At 40.0% G+C, this 22,609-nt stretch overlaps 1 protein-coding gene across 3 annotated transcripts in view; it reads right to left on the bottom strand.

The window, feature by feature from the left end:
• Nucleotides 1-4,630: 4,630 nt before the first annotated feature.
• Nucleotides 4,631-22,609, bottom strand: part of CNOT10 (CCR4-NOT transcription complex subunit 10) — a 32,463-nt gene continuing 14,484 nt past the window's right edge. Inside the window, exons 10-19 of one of the 3 annotated variants that reach the window (XM_066320298.1) lie at nucleotides 21,105-21,307; nucleotides 18,427-18,548; nucleotides 17,646-17,822; nucleotides 14,992-15,072; nucleotides 10,211-10,324; nucleotides 8,808-8,938; nucleotides 8,003-8,038; nucleotides 7,772-7,899; nucleotides 6,390-6,465; nucleotides 4,631-4,923 (exon numbers count right to left, since the gene is read on the bottom strand). In XM_066320298.1, the coding sequence (XP_066176395.1) occupies nucleotides 4,769-4,923; nucleotides 6,390-6,465; nucleotides 7,772-7,899; nucleotides 8,003-8,038; nucleotides 8,808-8,938; nucleotides 10,211-10,324; nucleotides 14,992-15,072; nucleotides 17,646-17,822; nucleotides 18,427-18,548; nucleotides 21,105-21,307 (1,223 nt within the window). In that variant the 3' untranslated portion in view covers nucleotides 4,631-4,768. Of the gene's footprint in view, nucleotides 4,924-6,389; nucleotides 6,466-7,771; nucleotides 7,900-8,002; nucleotides 8,039-8,807; nucleotides 8,939-10,210; nucleotides 10,325-10,529; nucleotides 12,208-14,991; nucleotides 15,073-17,645; nucleotides 17,823-18,426; nucleotides 18,549-21,104; nucleotides 21,308-22,609 lie in introns of those variants that run through there. The other 2 variants (XM_066320305.1, XM_066320313.1) reach the window with 2 other exon arrangements.

The following is a 22,609-nucleotide window of genomic DNA, read 5'->3' as shown; positions in this document are numbered from 1 at the left end:
AATAAGGTCCTGGTTTTTTATTTTATTGACTTGGTGATTGTATTAGTAGCTTGCTTGACTCAATGGGATTTTTTCCACCATGACAAAGCAATCAAGTTCCTATTCCTGGAGGGCAGCTTAGGTTCAGACATACTCAGGAGAGGCAGTTTAAAACCAGTGTCTTGGGGTTTTAGGCAAGTTAAGTAGTGATGTGCAACATACCCCATTATACCTGTGGAGTTAAGTTGCAGAAGCACATTTTCAGACTACTCTACTGGAGGGAAAAAAAGTCCTCTTCCCTCCCCAGTTCATATTAAGGGGTGGCAGAAGTGGGTACAGGAGACCCCTAATAACAGTAGGTTGTGTTGGGTTTGGTAAGTGTTGTGGTGGGAAATGTACATTGATGTCTCTAAGTGATCTTACGGGTTAACAAGCCAGACTGGCATCTTTTTTCCATCATTGTTCAACCAATAATGGTTCTAAAAATGCTTTGTGTACCTGCATGGTCTTAGACCTTCTATTAATGATTGTATCAACTTACAAACTCAGGTAGATAATTTTTTAAGCTCTTTTCATAGAGCCTTACTGACTGAATGTTAAGTGTCTGTGTACTGATGTAGTTAAGTAACTTCCTTTTGAACTACCAGACTAGTTTAAAAAAAAAAAAAAAAAAAAAAAGTCCTTTTATAGGTTTGTAGCATACTTTTCAGACAATGTAGTAGTTTTTCCTTCAGAGGGAGAGATGTCTGTTTCTGAGTTTTGTTTTTAGTTGGGTTGGGTTTCTTGGTTTGTTGTTAATTTTTTTTTCTCTCTAAAATGACTACGAGGTTTTTAACTAGTTTGTAAGGTTTGCTTAGTCACCTGAGTTGGTGGGGGTTTCTTACGTCTGTGACTCTTGTTTGTACTGTGCATTACCTGTCATACCCTGCTCGCTTCGTGCACAGGTCCTTGGAGGAGTTGAGGGTGTGAAACACGCCTGCAATTCAACTCAAATGGAAATTGCAAGCCTTGAACAATATGAAGCTCAGCCCCATTAAACTAATATCAAACATGCATTTTTCTTCTCCTCTTGCCCTCCCCCCTTTGATTGGCTGTGAGATGTATGCCCCATCTTATAAAATTTTCACTACTGATTTATAAGGAGCATTGCCTCAGTGCAGGTGTGCATCAGGATCAAGGCTGATCTTGTCAGTCTTTGGATGTTGGGCATCTTTAGTTGATTTGTTTTCTCAGTTTCCTCTTCTGTTATTTCTTTTCTCCTTTAGTAACTAACTATGCTGCTCTCCTAATAACAATAAAATATCTCAGGAGGACAGACAGTGCTCTGCTTTTAATGAGCTGCTCAGAGCTTTTGTGTATAATTGAAAATGAGTCAGGCTGTGACAAGAATTGCCATGCTCCAAGAAGGGCATCACATTTCCGCTCGGACAAAAAGTGATATAATTTTTACTTGTCACACGTTGAGTACTGCGGGGAAGAAAGCATGACAGGTTATGTGCAAACTTTTTCATAGAATAAGTGAACAAAATGTTAGAACCCTTGTGTTAATGGAGGCTTCTGAATGTATCTTTGTGGTCCATAGGGAAGGCTGAAGGATGTAGCAAGGAGACGATGTATCAGCTACTGGCAGCCTTAAAACAAAGTCAGTGTCTCTCTGGACTTTAAAATGTTCCTATGCAGTTTATTTTATTTTTGTTTAATCAAATAAATGTGAGGGTTTTTTCACGGCAACTCTGTGTGTGTGTGTGCTTCTGTACTACTCAGAAAAAGCCTTCTCTTTTATCAGGATGCAAAAAAGAAAAAGCCCTCCTAGTTGTCTGCTATTAGAAAAAGTTCTCATTGTCATGACTGGAGGAAAGAGTTGTGGTATTGAACTCACTGCTTCAAACTCCATGCTTTTTTCCCAATATTTTGCCAGAAAGTTTCTGGTTTTACTTTTTTAGGTCCATTTCTAGGTTTCTGTTCCTTCACCTTGGCTACTGAAAGAATGCTTCTGCATGGCAGTGTAAAGCAAAGCCACCAGAACATTTAATAAGTCTCTCTGGCATCTTCCAGGCTGTCAACAGAAATTGGGTGAGTGGAAAGCTGCCCTTTTTCCTGACTACCTTGGAAAAGGTTTGAAAAGAAATGGTGAGCATAGGAAGATGCTCTTCAAGTAAGGTTTGAGAATTAAGGGCACCGACTGAATTTCCAGCATGGTTTGCAGTGGAGGTGGATTCCAGGCTCTGGAAGTGCTGGCTACTACTTTAGCTTTTCAAAGCAAAAATGCTTTCTGTACAACTGTAGGGGTCTCAGCACCGTGCTGTGCTCTATTCATCAAAATCCTTGACCAGGCCATTGCTTTCTTCTGCTGGAGCAGCTGGCAACGTGTCAGGAGTACAGAGAGATCACTTCAAGTGGGAGGGAGGGAGGGAGAAGGGCCTGTGGAGGTGGGGGCAAAGGCTGCCCAGGTGAGTTTGCCCAGCTTCCTGTGTTACTCTCTATTCCCCTGGCTCCTCTGTGCCCTCTTCATGAAGACAGCTGGAACCCAGGAGCTCCCTGAACACCAGGAGATGGTTCAGGACACTGCTAACTGAGTGCTGTGCAGTCCCTGCACCGGGGCCATGGGCAGGGCTAAAGGTTCTGAGGAAACAGCAGTGGCCATGGCCATGGTGCAGGAACAGGCTCGAGGCAGCAACAAGGCTTGTGCTGTGTGCTGGGGGAAAGCGAATGCCCCCCTTTCCCCTGCTTTGGGAATACAAGCCAGTGCATGGCTGCAGGGGAGATCCTGGAGGTAAGGGGACAGTGGGGGCAGAGGGGCAGGCACCTTTCCTTCAGGAAGTGGCCCAAACCACACTGCTAAGCATTACTTAGCCCACTGCTGGGCCTGGCCTGCTCCTTCTCCCGGTTTCTCCACCTAAGGACAGCTCACCGTTCACATGCCCTTCACCTCTTTCCTACCACAGACTAACAGCAGCTGAGGGAGAAGCCAGGTCCTTGGCTGCTGGCTCCCTTGGTGTGTTTTGATATTTATTTTTTTTTCCTTTCTGTTAACAGTAAGTGATGAGAACGAAAGCCTTCATCACCACGTCCATGCTGCTGTGGGGGGCTGAGGTGCCTCAGGGCACAGGAGCAAGGAGAGCTTTGGCTGAAGGCTTCGATAAGCTGTGCCTTATCTGGGAAACAACCGCATCCTTCACCGAGCCCGGGCACGGCCAGAGCATCTTTTGCATGTGAATGCCCCGCATTCCTGGGGGGGTGGGGAAGAATCTTCTCTATTCAGGGCCCGGGACCACACAGGGAGCATCTTGAACGTTTTTGTATTTAGTCAGTCAATCTACTCTGACCTAAAGGCTATATCAGCTCTCTTTCTTCCTCCTTTCAGAAAGGTGATCACTTTTTCCTGATACTTTTTTTTATTCCTAGTCTTTCTAAACTGCTTGCCCCTACCAGAGGACAAGAGTGCATTGCAGCTCTTGCAGTGATAGAAAAGTTACTAAAAAAAAAAAAGGCAGCCACTGGGTTGTATTCTGGAAGGATTGACAAGGAGGGCAGGCAGGTATCTGACACGACAGAGAACAGCAGGGCTCAAGGTTGCTGTCCTGCTTTCTGCTGGAGACACACCTGTGCTCACTCCACAGTTTGCACATTGTTTAACACTTGGCCGTTCTGATCTGTCAGCTGGTTTCTTCAAGATGATGGATACAAACCCAGGGCTCTCCTGCTGCCTTCTTATCCTGGACACACCAGCATTCCCTCACACTCACTGAGAGCAAAGTGTCAGGCCCCAAATCCGAGGTGCTGCTTGCAGAGGTGACCTTCTTGGTGCTGCCTGGAGGCAAAGTACAATGCCAGCAGCACAGGGAGATAAGGTGGTAGCTCAGCTCTAGCTGGAGATTATCAGGATAGCTGAAATGGCACAAAACAGCCCTGGAGGGACTGTGAAAGGAGTGCTGGGCTCCAATTACCTTATGCTGCCTGCATTAGGTCTCAAGGCAGGATGCTCCTCCCCTCCTGTGCTCACAGTCGATAACCACAGGGTCCTTGATTATGCTGCCATCTTCCTCTGAGTAAAAGGCAGATTTTTTTTTTTTAAAGACAGTGGTATTCTTCTACACTGGAAACTAGATTAAAAAACTGCCACAACTCCCCCCAAACCCCTGCACTCTCCACTACCCTGTTCTCACCCAAAAAATATCTAAAAAAAACCAAACAAAAACAACACACAAAAAAACCCCACCAAAACACACCAACAAAACCAACCTACAAAAAAACCACTCCAAACCCAACCTTTTTCATATAGCCAGGCCCATGCTTCCTCTGTGCCTGCACCATTACACCTTTCTGCCGGGCAAAGGAAAACCAGGCAGAGGGAAAAAAAAAACACCACAAAAGAAAGTGCCAAAAGAAACAGGTTCTCTCTTCACTGAGGAAGAGCATGGCACATGTGTGTGCAGCAGCCAACACCAACAGCTCTACTGCTCCTACTGCAGGACTTTAGTTCAGGTAAATGGTTCTCTCCACTCACTGCTCTCCCCTCCATTCTCTTCAAAAAGAGCTGAATTACACACTTGGATAACCCTTTTTTTTCCTGTAAATAAACTGCCCCTCCCTTTCAAAGCAGGTACCAACCTCCTATCATTCATGAAATGACCTTTACAAAACAAATATATTGGTGTACGTCTTTTATTAAAAATTTACATAAACAAACACACTCCAGCAATTGGGGTAGTCAGGTGTTCTAGGTTAAAAAAATATACAAAAATTCAAACCCCCATGATCAGGGCAGCAGCAGGTTAAAGTACAACCCTCACTTCCTTTGAACAGTGGTGAAAGCTGGCATCTGAATGGGCTGGATTGAGTGGACTGGCTGGAAAACAGGCTTTTTCCGCATGTCAGAGAGTGTTTTCACAGAAGGGAGCAGCTGGTTCCTCTTGATGATCTGGAGTGCCAACTGTGTGTTACCTACAGGACAAGTTTCAATTAAAAAAACCCAAAATACCATTTTATGACATGAATTACTGTTCAGGGACAGAGCTGATGAGCCAGCCCTGGGCCCAGGCCAGGTACACCAGCAGTCCTTCCTCTCCAGTGAAATGCTGGCATGGATAGGAAGAGCAGTAGACAACAGGAAATTTGAAAAAAAAAAAAATAGTTTTGATTGAGTCCACCTATTCTTAGCTGAAAACATCAAGCTTTTACCTCAGAGCTGGAAGATGCCAGAGCACCTTCTAATTTCCCAAAGGTCACCTCTTCTCTCTTTCAGCTGCACAATAAGCTGCTAGATCTCACACAAAATGCCCTCAACATTGTGACATTGCAGACAGCAATGTGAATGCCAAGGGGATAAAACACTTTTTTTTAAAAATCTGATTTTCAACTGTGTGTATGGTCTATTACATAACCACCAACATATGTGGAAAACTTATTCTTTGTTAAAAACTAAACTTGTAAAAGTACAGGAGAAAAGACACTGAGTTCTGAGGAGAGTATTTCTCCCTCATACTTTTCTTTCCCTGAAGTTTTAGTTTCAGAAAAGATGCACCATTTGTCATTTATAGAACAAAAAATGTCTTTAGCCTCTTTTAGTTACAGACTTAGAGGGTGAGGGATGTAAATCCCACTTTCTACTCTCCTGCTCTGTACATCTTTGTTGCAGAAATAAAGGTTTCCAAAATTCCTATTTAGAAACATCTTTGTAAGAAAAGCTTTGCAGAAGTCTCAATTTAAAATGCAAAGGCTCCAATCCTCTGCCTGCCTGCAATACAGCACCACTGAAGGGGAACAGACACACAGAACATTTCATAACACTTGCATATGAAGTGCCCCTAAGGGGCACAGGTCTGCAACCATGACAGCTTCAAGCAGCAGCTGCACCAGTCTGCTCACACTGCAGAATTCAAGTGCAACTTTTCCAGTTCCCCATTATGTACAGCTTTCCCCTCATACAAACAAAGTGAACCTTCAAAAGAAGCATTGTGGAAGAGAGAGTTATCAGTATTAAAAGCTTTGCTGCCATACTTGCTACGCAGGCTTTGACACAGCTTCTTTGGGAAACTTGGATTGTGGTTTCCTTTTAACGGAGAAAACTTTTCAAACCGTCTTAATAGTATAAACCTCATCAAGAGTTTTACGGAGCCTATCCAAGACTGCTAACCTCTGCACCAAGACAGAAAACTTCAGCTCAGGAATGAATGCTTAGGAGGTCTGGAGTAAGAACAGGATGGTAATAAACTGTGGAAGTAAAAATGCACATACAGGGCCCTTTAAGCCCTGCCTCCATTTTACAGTGCTGTGGATTCATGTATGTGCATCTTCACTTCCATATCATTCCAAATACTGGCACAACTCTATATAGAGTAGGAATAATGACTACGGCCCTCCTCCCTTTGTATCCCAAACTTAGGCTGATGGAACATTTTCCGACTTACCATTCTGCAATTCAAGATACACAGCCAGCAGGATGGCCTCTGGAGGGATCTCTTTGGGGTGGATCAGCGAAGCAGCCTTATTGAAAAAGAAGAGGGTAAAGAGAAAAAGTGCTTAGGAGAAAGATCCAGCACAAAGAAAGTGCCCCTTGACAAGATTGCTACCACCATCTTAGGTAACAAAACTAAACAACAATTCATCAACTAAGACCAGATTTTTTCAAACTCATACACTCCATCAGGTTTAAGCATGCAAGGAGAGACTGCAAGATTATCAACATAGCAAGATTGTTTCACACTAATTAGCAGGACCATCTGCTGTGTGCTTATGTTCATATGGATCTGAATTTCTTGGACCAGCCTAGCATGGTTTCCTGGTGAGGTGACAGGTGAAGAAGGTAACCTCCACTGCTCCAAAGTTTAGAAAACAAAGTTAACAAGTATTGTGCATTAGCTTCCCATATACAACCATTTTTCAGCTATAAACTCAATGAATTTATTGTAGATGCAGAGCCCTACTATATTTTGAATTCATGGGTGGCCTTGCACTCCTTTGGGCTTTAACACAGATGTTACAGAGCCCAAGTACAGACACCTGTCCCATGATAAGAAGCCTCAGGAGGAGAAAGTGATAGATAGCTGCCTTAAGTATCTGAGAACCTCACAGAGTTTGAATCTGTTCCCATACACAACTACTGTGAAGTAATTTGGAAGCTGCTGTTTGAGTTTGTAGCTCAACAGTGCATCCAAGCAGTCTTCCTGACAGACAAGAGGGGCTGCAAAAAGAGAAACATTGTGACTGAAAGAGATGGGTCTCAGCCATGAGCAAGACCAAGTGATGTGACACAGGCTAAGTGGGGACAGCATTTCAAAAGCAGTACTTGAGAATTCTTGGCACAAGAGGCAGACAAGGAGTATACCTCCAGCAGAAATGCAGTTTGTCCTCACAACCCTAAAGATAATAGTTCTGATGATGAGTTATTAAATGACTAGGGAGAAAACCTCTGAATTATAACAATTACTATTAGAACATTGAAAAGACCACACAAAACACCAAACAAACAAGTAAACTTAGAAAACATGAAAAGGCTTCCCAGTCATCTTACACTGTTCTGATATGACCTAAGGAAAATAAAATGTTGCATATAGTGGTAATGAACTTTTTACACAAGTGAGAAATTTGGAATTAATTTTGTTTCTGATAGAGAAAAGACAAAGACAAATGTCTTTATTTTGTTCATAAAGACAAAAAAAAAAGTCTCCATCTCACCAGCGTCTGCAAATAAGCTTGGGCTGTGAAATCACCAGAATTTGCTGTGATCTGAATGGCACTCTGAAGGAAGTACATTTGTCCCTAAAGCTGCCTTGAGATTTGTTTTTCATACCTGATGAAGACACTTTCGAGCTTTGTCATATTCACTCCTCAAGCAGTAAGCACTTCCAAGGTTAAATAACATCATTGTTCGTGCAGATGTGACAGAACTGGGGTAACACTGTGGTGTCTGCTTGCCAGCTGCAATGAAAAAAAAAAAAAAAAAAATCTTTTTTCTTACACTTTTATTCCAGCTGACCAAGTTCGTTCTTGCACTCTACCGAATTCAGTGGCTGGTACTTACAAGATTCCATTGCCTCATTCTCTCCTTTGTCAGACCCTGCAAAGAAAAAAACAAATACACAAATGCATCATGTTCTGTGACCTTTTTTTAAAGGTTATTACAAAAATAATACAAAGATACAAATTTTCTGCTTTCTTCACAGTCTGACATTAAAGAGGAAAAACAGATCAGTTTACTAAAGAGTTTATGTTATTTAAGACCTCCTATCTTCAGTGCTGTGCTTTTAGATTTGCAGATGAGTACAGTGAAGTTTAAACTGCTGGCATGTCACTGGAATCAGAGCTGCTGTAGACTTCACTATACAGATGGTTCTGAAGTACTTTCCTCTTAGAGAATACACACTCCCAACAAAAAGACTAAGACACAGATTAACGAAGTTCTCCCCAGTCCTATATCTCACTAAAGCAGACTGGTGGTATGACAAAGCCTGTTTTAAAGACCAGAAAGCTGGAAGAGATGGTATAAAACCCAAACTTAAGTATAATAGCACATTTAACAAAAGCAGCTTTCAAAAACTTCCTTCAAACAAGTCAGAATATTAAAATATACAGTCCTATTAATGCTACAGAATTAACTGCCTCTTAGGAATGACAAACGAGGAAAAGACACACCAAACACAAAGTAGGAACTGAAGCCAGGAAAATAAAAACACAACAAAAACACAAACAACACCCTCCCCCATCTGCAATAACCTACAGGTCTTAAAACAAGATGTCTTAATCATCATTATATTTGTGTCTAGAAAGTTACAGCAGGAAGGCAGTTGAAAGCATAACCAGTTATAATGAAGTGTAAATGCATTAACCTTGATCCTGCTCATTTGAAGAGATCCCAAGGGAAACATCAGTGACATTCTCAGGGTTCAAGTGAGTGATGGCATCAGATATTCTGTCTAGAGAGATGAGAGCTTCTGCTGCATACAAATGCCCAAGAAACCTACAACAGCAAAGGGTCAGGGTACAAATGTCAGCACAGCAATCCCCACAGTTTGTTATGTGAGACAAACAATGCAGTCTTTAATGTGAGCACATGGGAACTAGTACTGGGAACACCTGCATGGAAGTTAACTTGCTCATAAGGCATTGTCATAATACTCAATTCTACCATTTACTGCTTTTAGGCACCGAAGTTATAAAAAAATCCACACCTGAATAATGACAATTCATCCATGCATAGGAGTTGCCATTCTACAGAGAAAGTACATTGGTGAGGCTTTATTCAGAGAATTAAGAAAAAACACCCCAGAATATGGATATTAACTACAGTTTGAAGTGTTACATTATTTTACATTCAATAAAAATAAAGCACCTATTTTCCTGGGACCAAGATACACACCTCTCTGTCTTTGCAAAAGACCTATTATTTCCTTCATTACATAACAGTAACACAAAACTATGTGTTATCTTGCAAACTCCTCAAAGATCTTGCTAATACAATGACTGTGCAAAAGGATGAGCTCCTGGAGTAGTGTGAAGAACAGGAGCCGAAGAATTTAATTGGCATGGACCAGTTTATAGCATGGAGTCAGCATATAAAAATAAGCACAAGTTACCTTGCTTTTCACAAATACACTACTAGCTTTGAAAAACATTACTAACTGTAAAAACCGCTTTATCCTGTGCATTAAATGCATGGTGTCAGAAGGACAGGACTGAAGTTGTCTTTTTTTGAATTTATAGAGCTGTATGAGAACTGGTAGGTAGAAAAAGAATGTGCTTGGAATATCCTTCAAAAAATACAGTGCTGAATGAGAGGTGAACAAGAGAAACTGAAGAATGGAACCTATATAAGCAGCAGTAGCAGGTGAACTGACAGTCCTGCACACACAAGATGTGTTACCCTGAGTGATGGAGCAAACCTTTCTCTCTGAGGCTGTAGTTTCATAAGTAATCTTTCAGCTATGTGGTTTGGGCTGATGTCGGCTACCCACAGCTGCATATCCCTGCCCCTTGTGCTGTGCCAAGCATATGCAACCCCACAGTGAATTACGACAGAGAACCTGATGGTCCTGCTGCTGCATGGAACCCAGAGCTGGAGAAACAGCAACAAAAGCAGCAATTGATTCCAGATTACATGGAATTCATACACAAAGGAGGGAATTCATGTTCCTGTGTGTCAATGGACATTTAGTCAGGGCTTCAACAAGAACAGGAGCAGGCCAAGCAAAAAACAGGGCTGAGAAAGAAGAAATTGCCCCATCAGACTTACTTAAGAGACCCTGAGAGCTTTGGTTGCTGCAGAAGTTTGTCTGCATGATTTAATGCCATAAGGTTATCCCCCAAAGCCAGAGCCACGTAAGCACTGCATGCAAGGATCGAGCACCTGGAAGGAAACAGACAAAAAAAAAAAAAAAAAAAAAAAAAAAAAAAAAAAAAAAAAAAAAAAAAAAAAAAAAGAGGGGGAGAGAGACAATATGTTAATTGGAGAATTCTCTGATTCCAAATACACCTGTTAAATTTTCTTTGTTTAGTGCTAAAGAAATAAATCAAACATTCAATGACTTCCCATCTAACTATGAAGTAGAGTTTTCATTATTTATGGGCTCAATTGTCCTACCAATATAAACCAAGGATCACCATGGTGTGCTCAGTAAAATTTTGCAGTTTTCATCATAAATAACAGACAACAAGATGGATTTCACCATGTGTCATTTTTCTCATGTACAGTTTCCCTTTCTCACATTCCTGTTACTGGTCTTGCCTTGCACTCTAATTTGTACTCCTCTGTCCTTATCTTCTGTTGTAGAGAATAGTAGCAGATTTCTAGATTGCTGTAAGACACACAGTAGCTATCAATTAATGTGTTACATACTTCACTCTTCTATTGTACAATGTCTGCACACAGGGAGACAAGGGCTGGAGAATTTGGCATTTCCAGTTTTGTGTTCAATTGAGGGCTGTAACCCAGTGCCAAGACTCTAATTGATCCATGGCATTTTGTTGCCATCACAGACTTGCTTATCTTTCCAAAACCAGAAAATCTCTGGCAGTTCTTCTAATGAAATCTGAACTACTCACATTTTCCATCTTCAAACAATAACCCCACATCAGGACGCCATCATTAGGCCAAGCTTCACACTTTGTAATAACTGCCCCCCTCTCCCAACACCGTTCTTGGGGATATTTTCCACTTGGTGAAACATCATTCAGTGCAGGCTGCCTTGTCCTTAGGGCACAAGGCTCTGCCCACGACACCCTGCTGTGAGCAGGACTCTGTTCTTCTCCAGGGAGGACAAGTGGATGCTCTGAGTGGGGTCTCACATCGGGAGCGATGGGAGGAGAGCCGCTGGCTCTCCCGCTGGTAGGCGGGCTGTTACTGCGCCAACCTTCTGGCAACTGTCAAGCCCACTTTCGGTCCAGCAGTAAGTCATGTAATTCATGGCAGGACCTGGGGTGCATTTATTCCCCTTTCCCAGGAGGCATGCTCCTTAATTATGCACAAGCAGGATAAGAAACTTCTCCAGTGTTTCCCCCTACCCCCCACTTCCTCTCCACCGTGCCCAGATGTCACATCAAATCTGAACACATACAAAAGCTTGAGAGAGGGAGAGGAAAGCTTCCCCAGCTCAAGTCCCAAACCTAAAATATTTCTGAAAGGTTGTGACTGGGGAGGGGGATGGAATAGGGAAACAAAATCTCTGTAATAACAGCCTGCTTCTAACTAACCACTTTTTGTCTCTGCCTCAAGGAAGTACAGCTTTTTAAATCAGCAGAGATGCTGTCACCAGCAAAATACCCTTGGACTCAAGTCAGGGCCTGCAGAGTTGGTTGTTACTGCCCTTCCCATCAATGTGTCTTACACTTCCCACAACTTTTTTAAAGCCTATTTTTATTTTTGCAAGTGTAAATTTCAAACACAACACACGCTCAAATCACACAACAGGATGAAACCTACTCCTCTGCTCAAAGCATTAGCCACTGTTTGGGCAAAAGCCTTCAGCAACAGTCATCTTAAGGAGGCAAACATTCAGGTCTCCTGCCCTGCAGTTGTGTTCTTGCACTTGGTTCCATTGTTGAGTTGGCTGAACCAAACGCTCAGGAGAGCTGACAGCCAAGCGGAGCAGAAGAATTGCACCACAAGGGAAAAGACAAACTAGTTTTTCACCCCGGTCAGGATTCTGACAGAACTCCACAGGTCGCCTTTGAGCACGGCAGACTTCCAGCATCACCGAGCCTCCGCATGCCCGAAATAAAACTGCCTTTGCACTAGGAAAAAGAAAAATGTTTTTTTAAACTGCCAGATTATGTCAAACAGCCTCTTGTGTAGGTCTAGGCAACAGGATTTGTCAGCCCACACAGACTGTAAGTTTATGGAACCCAAACTCCACATCTGACTTGCCTTATTTCCGAGGGAAATGGCAGGCCAGAACAAATCCATTTCTTCAAAACTTAGCATGAAAGCACCACAAATGACACTTCTAAACCATTAAGAGAACGTCACCAATCTGAAATAATCTCAAATAGCTAAACCCAACAATGGATACAAACTATCTACTTTTTATGTTTCAACACAGGCAAACAATACAAAATATTAAGAAATACAGAATGCAGACTATGCTTATTCCATGGGGAAAATCAGCACCAGCAAAAGGGAGATGGGGAGGAACTACACAGTGACTAAGAGTGAGGAAGAAGAGAGTGAAGCAGCTATGGGTGATGATCACTGTAAGCTTCTATTATCATGACAGGGCCAAACAGACCACTGCGACCTTTAAATAGATAACTGAGGCAAAACTGGCTAAGTGTGGAGAAAACAAATGACCAAATTATTCCTTTATCTGCTTTGAGGGGGAAAATTAAGGTTCTCACACGAAGACCTTCAATCTAGGAAGAAAGACTAGAATAAGGTCTGTTGCTGTCCATCTCAACTTTTACAATAAAATCCACAAAATTTTACAATAAAATCCACAAAATGTAGTGCTGTGGTCTACCAGAACTTTTCTTTTGATGTATCCAAACAATGTTAGGTGGTTGTGGAATGTGGAACATACAGAGCAGGGGAATTGGTTTGTCCAAGGGTGAGAAACAGCAAGGAAAATTGTTTAGAAGAAACTCAGAAGAAAAAGCTGGAGTTTCTACTGCCAATGCATAAATTCTTAGCATTGATTGGTGTCCTCAGACTACTGCTTGTTGCTTTTAAAACCCTGCAATTGAGTTACTGCTTATTATGAGAATAGTCCACTCAACCAATTCTTGCAGAAGTATCAAGCCATATGTAGGACATGTAAACCTATTCTAGATGGTAATTTTAGCTTTTAAAAATCGTTTGGGGGCCAAGGTAAGTCAGGCATTTTGAACTCTTACAAGGATGTGGAACTGTATAAAGTCATCCAAAAAAAGCATTCACAGTCCCTTTCCAGTTCTAGAAGCAAGAGGTTTTTCAACTCAGAGAAAAAACTGAATAGGATTATTCCTTAGAACAATCCTTGACAACATCCACAATTTTTTTTTCTTAATTTTCCCCCAACTCAACAAGAATTTCTATTTTCTTACTTAGCTCCTTAGTGAGCAAGGCTACAGGAATTTACCAATTACAATGTAAAAATACAAGACTACTATTTGAGTGCAATGTATTTTGCTATTCACATCTCCAGAAGCTTAGAAACAGTTTCAGCAGAATCACTTTCTAGGAATGTGTAGTCCTCTAGATTAAAACAAAGCATGTGGTGGGGGGAATAAATAAATGCTTTTCCTTTCCTTATATGAAGTTCTTTACCAGAAGCAGCTCACTTCTTGCTGAACTGCTAAGTTTTTCCTGACATGTTGTCAGATTTCATCAGTAGATAACAGCTGATTGTGAAAGATAAGACTACGTATTAAAAAAAAATAAAATCACAAAGTGACACCGTGTAATTCTGACATGTGGCAGCCACATTTCCAACAGCCAGGAGGAGAAAAAACCCACAAAACCCACAAGCAACCCACATCACTGGTTTTAATCCAGCATGTTCTATTTCAAGTAGCACACTCTTGTACCACTTCAGAATAAATAATTGATGTCGCCTCACAGATTCTTCCTGAAGTGCTTTTAAATGAGTACAAGAAGATTTGCTACATGTAGTGGAGCAAAGGAAAGGTTAAGCTGGTCATTATAAAACATAGGTTACCTGGGGTTAGGCTGAAACAGAATGTTTACCTAAGAGTTCAAGTGGGAAATTACTGTATGCTTGGTCCATAATGGAAACTTAAAACAGATTGCTTTTTTCTAAACAGGTGCAAGCTTTATAGTAAGAGATTTTCAACAGGCTGGAAGCCACCTGAAATAATTAACATTGCCAGTAAATGGTAATCTTGTTGGGGAAAAGTAAAGAGGCTCCAGATAACAGGAGACTTATTTACACACATATGAGTTATTCTATCTGGAGAACACTCAGACTTCCTGAACAAGCAGTTTAAGGATCTTTGAGAACACATAAGAAATCTACAGTGAAATTTTATCTGTTTTTCTATTGTGAGAAAGTCAAATGCCTGAAGAGAGATATTTTTGCTTTCTATTTTACACAAACCGGATTTATTCCTGCTGAAACAAACACCATTCTCATTGGTAAAAGCAACTATCCTGCTTTCCATTTTCATTTTTCCCATCCAACAAACATATAATGTGGGGACTGAATTCCAAACTAGCCTTATTGTGGCTTTCAAGGGAAAACGTATATAGAGTAATTTCCATCCCCTTCCACCAATGCCAACAGCCATTCTCAGGTTTTTAGATTTGTCCTTATTTGACTTGGTATTTTCAGCTTTGCCCAATATGAAAGGCCAAACTTACAATACTGGGATCAAACAGACTGATCTACCTAAGGTGAAATTCTGGATGGATTCTATTTCTTTCAGATTCAAAGCCCAGCAGAAAGGAAGCACATACATTTGAAAAAAAAAAAAAAAGATTATCAGCTACAATTCAACATCTACAAAAATCCACAAAACCCTAGGAATCACAATTAAGGAAGAGGCTTGTTTAATGGCGGATATTTTATATTATTTACTTGCCTTAAATTCTCCAATTCCTGTTTCTTCAAAGGTGAAGAGGGAGGAGCTGCAATGAATTTATCCCCTTCGTGACTTTTATTGCTAGAATAAAAACAGTGTATTATTATAATAAGCAGTTTAAAAATTCTCAGTGAATTTATTCACTCCATTTAAAAGAACATAAAAGATTCTGAAGTCTAAAAAAGAGAGAATTGTTATGAGAGATTGAGGCACATGTTCTTATCCTAACCATTCTATTTGAGAAGGAAGAAGTGGGACACTTGCTGGAAAGGATTTGACTGGCAGACCAAACAACCCACACCATTCTTCACAGCCTTGAGCTATTTTTGAAGTTCAGTGTAGGATAAACATTTTTAACTGGAGGGACACAGAATTTGCTGCATTTGTAGCTTTTCTTCTTTTAGCCTGCAAGAAAAGCAGTAAACTAGTTTTCTCTCTAGACATCTTAAAAACTAGTTACATAAATATTCTAGAAAGATAACCCACAAAGTGCTACAGCTTCCTTTAGACTTTTAGCTACCCTATATTACAAAATGTCTCCTTTTCCCTTTTTTTCTTCTTTTTCCAAATAAAATTCCACTTTCTAAAAAGTTACACCTGGGTTTTTTGGGGACCATTCATTCTATTTAAGAAGTATGAAACGTCACCCTCTAATAAGCTCAAAGAACCTCCTTCTGGAATGAGAATTGAAGAGATAGCTAATGCTATCTTGGCAGAGAGAGACCAAGGTCTAGAAAAAGATTTAAAAGAAAATTCAGAATCGACACTAAATGTATCTGCTTAACAAGAACTTAATGTCTGTCTATTACAAATAGGTAAAATAACTTCAACATTCAAAACATACAACAGAAAACTCCAAGGAAATCCATACTCAATACTGCTGCAGAGTATATACTTCATGCCTTTACCAAAAAGTAGTTTTAAAAAATACCCTTAACCACTAAAAGTATTCACTGTTTTCTTATGAATAAGAGAAGAATCTGCCTTAAGAGTCAGCTTGCTCAATTAGTGGGATTTGCTTTAAAACCATCCTGTTCAATTAGTGTGATTTTCTTCAAATGCCTTGTATGTTTTACTGGTCTCTCACAGAGGTTCCCTTGTCAGAAGGAACAAATCCTTAGAGAACCTTTCAGAATGTGACACAGAAATTCAAGAACAGCCTCCTTTGTTGGATATTTTGAAATTGGCAATGACTACTGGGAGATATGAGGGAGTCCTTTCTTTAGCTTTTTTTCAGCTGAAGAAGCATCTGGTTTTGAAAGCAGAAGGTAGCAAAGGATCTTCCCATACAGGACATGTTTTCCTTTCCTCACTCCTACAAAAATAAACAAAAACTACCCCAATAAAAATAAAATAAAAAGGAGGTATTGTCTGAGTATGGGCCACCATTTTGTTTTCATCACTGCCCCTTAGTGAACCCCAAAAGCTTGTAATTGAAGTCCCATTTAAACCAGAGAAGCTTCATCTCAATCAGCTGTATACATACGTGCCAGAGAACCTCCAACCTTAGTACAGAGAAATAGAAAAGAAAACCTACAGCAACCAACCAAACAAAAATAAAAACCCACAATCACCCCCTCCCCCCTCGGACTTTCATAAATCATTTGGTCACTTCACAAGATAGACTGTAATTGGAAAAACAAGATTTTAGGGAACAGCTTTCAAATATTGCTGTAACAGTAACAGCCACTGACCCCCAGGCACAGCCTAGCTCCAGACAACCTTAGCATATGAGGATGCACCTTGTGCCTACACAACACAGTATGTGTGCAGTAAATCCTGCCTTGTGACAAATGGATCTTTTCTTAACATTTATCTGTACCCTGGTCTGACAAAACCAGTGTGTTTTTTCATTACTCTCTAAGGTTCAAGTTCTACCACTGACACTTTTTCCAGATGAGTTATTGTAACATTTCCAAAATGGCCTTTAATGGAAGTGCAGACTATGATCAAAAGTTACTCTTATTCTGGAAGTACAGAATGTATGAGGTGATGCAATAAATTAAACCACCTTCCTTTAACATACACTGTCTACAAGCTACTTTTTCTGAAACTTTATTGACAAAAAAGATTTTTCTTAAATCCTTGTCTGCAAAATGTGATTTATTAAGCAATAGCTCCATGCTTTCCTACTTACTGTCTAAATCTAGTTTCCCATTTTAATGCAAACACAACAAAGCATAACTAGGGCTGATGAATGTCAAATCTGATCATGAGGAAATGTTTACAACTGAGTTTCCAGACATTCATACATACATTGAATCAAATACATGGCACACGTGTGCACACACACAAAATCACTGTAACATGTGAAACTTCACTTACAATTAGAGAAATACCAATATGCACAGCAGGAGGGTGTGGGAAAACATAACATTTGCAGCACAGAAAAAAAGATGGCCAAGGGGAAAAAAATAATTTCACTGTCTAATTTAATAAAAGTTGTTAGAGATGGGAGGAATCAACTCAGTATTTTATTCTTAAATTAAAACAACAAGCAACTAAACAATTTCCTTGAACAGGCCACCACTGTTAAGAGAATTTACAAATATATTCTCTTTTTCTGCTGGCAAAACAAGGTAAGCAGCAGACACAGACTGTGGGCCCAGAGTTACTCTGGACAAAAAGAAAGGTTTATATTCAATCCTGTTTACCTGCATGCTTCACTGCTTTCAGTGTTTTCTGTATTTCCCCCCAGCTGATTACTAGTTTTAGATCCATTTTCCTGCTTGGGCTCCTGTTGATCTTCTGGCAGTAGCAGCAAGGCATTTCTTAGACAAATTGCTGCAAACTCCATGCTGGCTACAGGTATTGCTGAGGACTGCCCATCACTGAAAGAGACACAGGAGTTGATCAATGAGTAGCAATCCTACTAAATCAAAAATGAAAGCAGAGCTCCAGAAATATCTGAATGCAGAGAAAACTTCCCTCTAAAAATTCTAAATAACGTTTTAATATACCAAATTTAATTTATGAGGATGTAGTATCTTGATATTTTTACATATTGAAAATACATCATGATGCCCAAATAGATTCAACCACATAATTTCTTGATTTCACGTATTGAAGTTTTATAACAGAGCAACTAGATTCTTCCTACAGTTTTCTAAAGTGGATTACTGAAAAAAGTATTTTTTATATAGGTGAGAAAAAGAGGACAGATTTAGCTATCTGAAAATAAAAATTTCAGATACACAAATTTTAAGCTTTAATGTTCATCTTACTTAGAATAAACACACAGTTAGGCCCTCTGCTGGCTATCACAGAGGAGGCACAAAATGATGTTTAAAACTCACCAAGAATTTTAGCATGCCTCTCTTCACTACATGAAGAATGGTTATTCCACAACAGTTTTAAAATCTCTGATAAACAAATATATATATCCTTAACAAAGCCATAAAAATAAAATAAATAACCCATGGGAAACATACTCACTTATAAACAACATTCTGTATGGACTGGGATGCTAGGACTATCTTACGGTGGTAGCCTTGACCTACTATTGATTGCACAATCCCCTTTTTGCTGGGAAGACCTTTAGTCTCTTGTTCTGATGTCTAAAAGGAAAAAGGAAAAAAAAAAGCTTAAATATCAAGGCTATTGAATGTGAGCTTGACAAAATAAGTGAAGGCTGAAAGAAGACCTTGAACCCTGCTCAAATATAAGAATAATGGATACAGTTTTAAATCTAAAGTACAATGAAGGATCAGGCACCTTCTATTGTCTTTGTGTTGCAGAGGGGTTTTACTGCACACAGTGTAAGCACAGATTAGTTCTGACAGCTTGTCTGATAGCCTACTGACCTAGTTTCTCCTCTGTTTTGAAAGCAAAAGAACAATGAACCAAGTCATATTAAAAGAACTGACAAGATATCTAAAAAGAAATAATTTGATCTGCCAAATAACATTCAGACTTGGCACTGTAACGCTTGCCATCTTCTCTCCCTGCTTACACAGCACTCATCATGCTCTTTGGAAAAGCTGCTCCCAAACTGTTCCATGGGGAGCACAAAGCTGAACAACAACATATGCAAAGATACATTAAATTAACTTGTTTAATGGATTGTTGGGTATGCAGACACATTCAGGGGTCAAATGAACTTAAAGTACCCTAATTGTCAGTCCCAAGAATTATCTCTACACCATGTTTACTGAGGTTTGTTTGGCTGTTTCACCATGAGCCATCATAACTTCATTGTTAAGTTTAGTGAGTGATGAAGAGTTGCAGTTTTAAGAAAAAACTTATCCTAAATCTAGACTTTCAGTAGTTATCACTTTTCAAAAAATTTATCAGAATCGATCGTAAAAATATTGACAGAGTAGCATTTACTGCCAAATTAAAAACACTGAGTTTGGATATGAAGCACATATTTCAAAAAAGGTATTTGAAATGCAGGTGTTTAAAAGGGAATCTTCTTCCATTTGTATTCTATAAATTAAAATACTAAAGCAGGTGAAAATCAGCTGCAGTGAAATTGCTTTTCTGTATGGTGTTCAGAGCATAAATACGAATCCATGCTTAGATATAAAGGAATATTACTGCAAATTGAGTTACAAGGTCAAATTAAACATATTATTGACCTTAAGGCTTCACTTGTCATGTTGCAAATCTAACAATTCAAAACCACTTTCTCTTTGCCTTTAATATTAATAGCATCCAAAGTTGATTTTTTCTCTTAAGATTACAGATTTAGGGAACAAGCTGGTTTTTTGACATGAATTCAAGCTCTCCACACATCATCATAACTGTACAGGAAGAAAGCCTCAGGAACCTGGCATAATTTACTTTGGCTAGTCTGCAGTAAATAGGGAAGTGCCCCATAAGGATGTGTATTTCCCTTTTCCAGACTTCTAAACACTGTCCTTGTAAATGGAATCCTAGCTCTGGATTTTTGCCACAAAACCTAAGCTAATCCACTCTCATACTCATATGATCATCTCTAGTGAAAAGCTGTGTCTTCTTTATCTATGTGTGCCTTGTGCCCAGTAGGATGGATACAGAAAATTGCAAAACTAGTTTGAAGAAAACTGTTCTTCCTGCATTTGCCATGCTTTATAAAACTCCAGCAATCTGACAAGTAGCACACACAGAATCACAGTCAGTCCAGTTTTGACCCAACACTCTTGAATCTTCAGTGCTCTGCCTCTGAAATCAATATACAAGCAAACCTCTCCTATAAAGTTGTATCTTTAAATTCTCTGAAATAGAGACACCGAAATATTGAGTATTATTCAAATTCCCAAGGGAAAAGTTATTAATTTTGGATTTGGACAGTGCAGTGAATAAATGTACAAAGGCCATCCAGAGAGGAAAAACAGAATTCAGGGTTGGGGAGAAAATAGAGTGAATATAGCTGTTCAATTCATCCCACACATCCTGGGTAAAGGAGTGAAATGGGCATACTGCAGGAATAACTGCATAGGATCATGCAATTACAGATTCCATCATCACTCCCCCACACTTAAGGGGTGAATTACAGTTTTACAGGGAATCAAGAACAGTGTATCTTAATTCACAGATGTACTATTTAGGTGCAATTTTTTCTTCTAAGAAGAAACACTCCTGTCCTCAGCCCTGGAAATTTAATCATATGGATTTATCCTAAACATACATGGATCAACAGGTTGAAAACAAGATGTCCCAGAGGACATGCAATATGCCTGCCATCAGCAGGTTTCCACCAACTTTGCCAGGAGAATAAGGTGAAGACTCAGCAATTAGAGATTCAGTTTCCCAGCAGGTGTGATCCCAACAGCTTCAGGATGGAGAAGGCTGATCTCTGCTTCCTCAGCCTCTGTCACCTTCAGGCTACCCACACTACAAAGTTTCACTCTGCTCTAATCTCTAGTGACAGTGAGTGAGGAGGAAACAATGAAACTTCAGGTGAACTTTGACTGCATGAAGAGAAAAAGTCTACATGCAAAGAGTTCCCTTCACCTGTCGCAGCTCCAGATTAAAGATAAAAATACATATACACAAGAAATAATTAATCTGGATTTACAGAAGTGTTACAACATCAGGCCTTCAAAATACCCATCTTAACTGTAGGTTATTAGTTCTAGATTTTTGTAACCATATGCCATTCTTTAGAAGAATTTTCCAAAGCTACTTACCCCTTTATTGGCAGCAATGCAGCATTCTGCTATTCTCAGCCACAGACGAGGGTTTGAGTGATAAACCTGGACTGCCTCAATCAGGCATTCAAAGGCAGCTAAGGGCCTGCCAATGTGCAAGAGCTGAATTCCACAGTTATACAGCAACTCATATCGTTTGTTAGTCAGTAGTGTACACATGGGTCTCCCTGAAAATTTTTTACCTGCAGAAAAGGATTACATCATATTAGATGAGCAGCTCAAGAGAGCACAATACTCTAAGAGGAAAGCTGTGAGAAACATCCCAAAGCTACCAAAACCCCCTCTCCCATTGCTAAAATCCAGTAGCCTCCCTTAGAATTGTAAATTTCTTTCATACCAAAACTTATTTCAAAGACAAATTAATTGTATTCTTAATAAAGATTGAAGTACATTAAATGCTAACCTCATACATTCTTTATCACAGAAGCTAAGTGTTACACAGTAATACTGATTCCCAGATTTGTGAGAATACACATCTACACACATTCTAGAGAATACAGATTCGAGAAGAAAACCGCTTTGCTGTTAACAAGCATAAAATGCTTTCTGTCTTCACATTAATACCTAAGGCCGCACTTAGGTCCGGAGAGAAATGGGAAAAACAATAAAATGCCCGATTGTGAGTATATTTTAAAGAAACCAAGAAATTAAAACAATTGTAACTTCATCATGAAATGATGAAGACTGTGTGATGAGGCCCTCTATAGTCAGATGGCATAGGTCTCACATTCACAAGCCCTGGTCCTGTTCTCTGGGACAACACAGAAGGCCATAAACAATCCAGAAGATTCCTGGAATATGTTTATGATAACTTCCTTCTCCAAATGTTGAAGGAGCCAATGAGGACAGGTCCTATACTGGACCTCATTCTCACCAACAAGGAGGGGCTGGTTGGGACCATTAAATAGTAGAGTTAAAGATCTTTAGGACAGCAAGCTCACTACACTGGACTTCAGACAAGTAGACATTGGCATCTTCAGGGGTCTAATTGATAGAATACCTTGGGATCAAGCCCAGAATGAAGAGGAGCCCAAGAAAGCTGATTTATATTCAAAGATCACCTCTCTCAAGCTCAGGAGTGATGCATCCCAACAAATAAGTCAGGCAAACATGCCAGGAGGCCTCCTGAACAAGCAGCTCCTGGACAAACTCAGATACAAAAAGAAAGCCTACAAAGGGTATAAGCAAGGACCAGTAGCCTAGGAGTAATACAGAGAAACAGAGTAACCAGGGATCAGGCTGGAAAGCTAAAGCCCTGACAGGATTAAATCTGACCAGGGACATCAAAGGCAACAACAAAATCTTCCATAGGTAGGTGGGTGATAAAAGGAAGACCAGGGATAGTGTGAGCCCCCACTCCACAAGGAAACAGGAGACCTGGTTACCCAGAATATGGAGAAGGCATCCTTCATGCCCTGATGATCCTACACATTGTCAGCAGGACTATAAATAACCTATGCAAAATAGGTCACAAAACCTTTTTT

Source organism: Sylvia atricapilla, chromosome 1 (assembly GCF_009819655.1).
Source record: "Sylvia atricapilla isolate bSylAtr1 chromosome 1, bSylAtr1.pri, whole genome shotgun sequence".
Classification (NCBI taxonomy): Eukaryota; Metazoa; Chordata; class Aves; order Passeriformes; family Sylviidae; genus Sylvia; species Sylvia atricapilla.
This window is presented reverse-complemented; position numbering and strand designations above follow the sequence as displayed.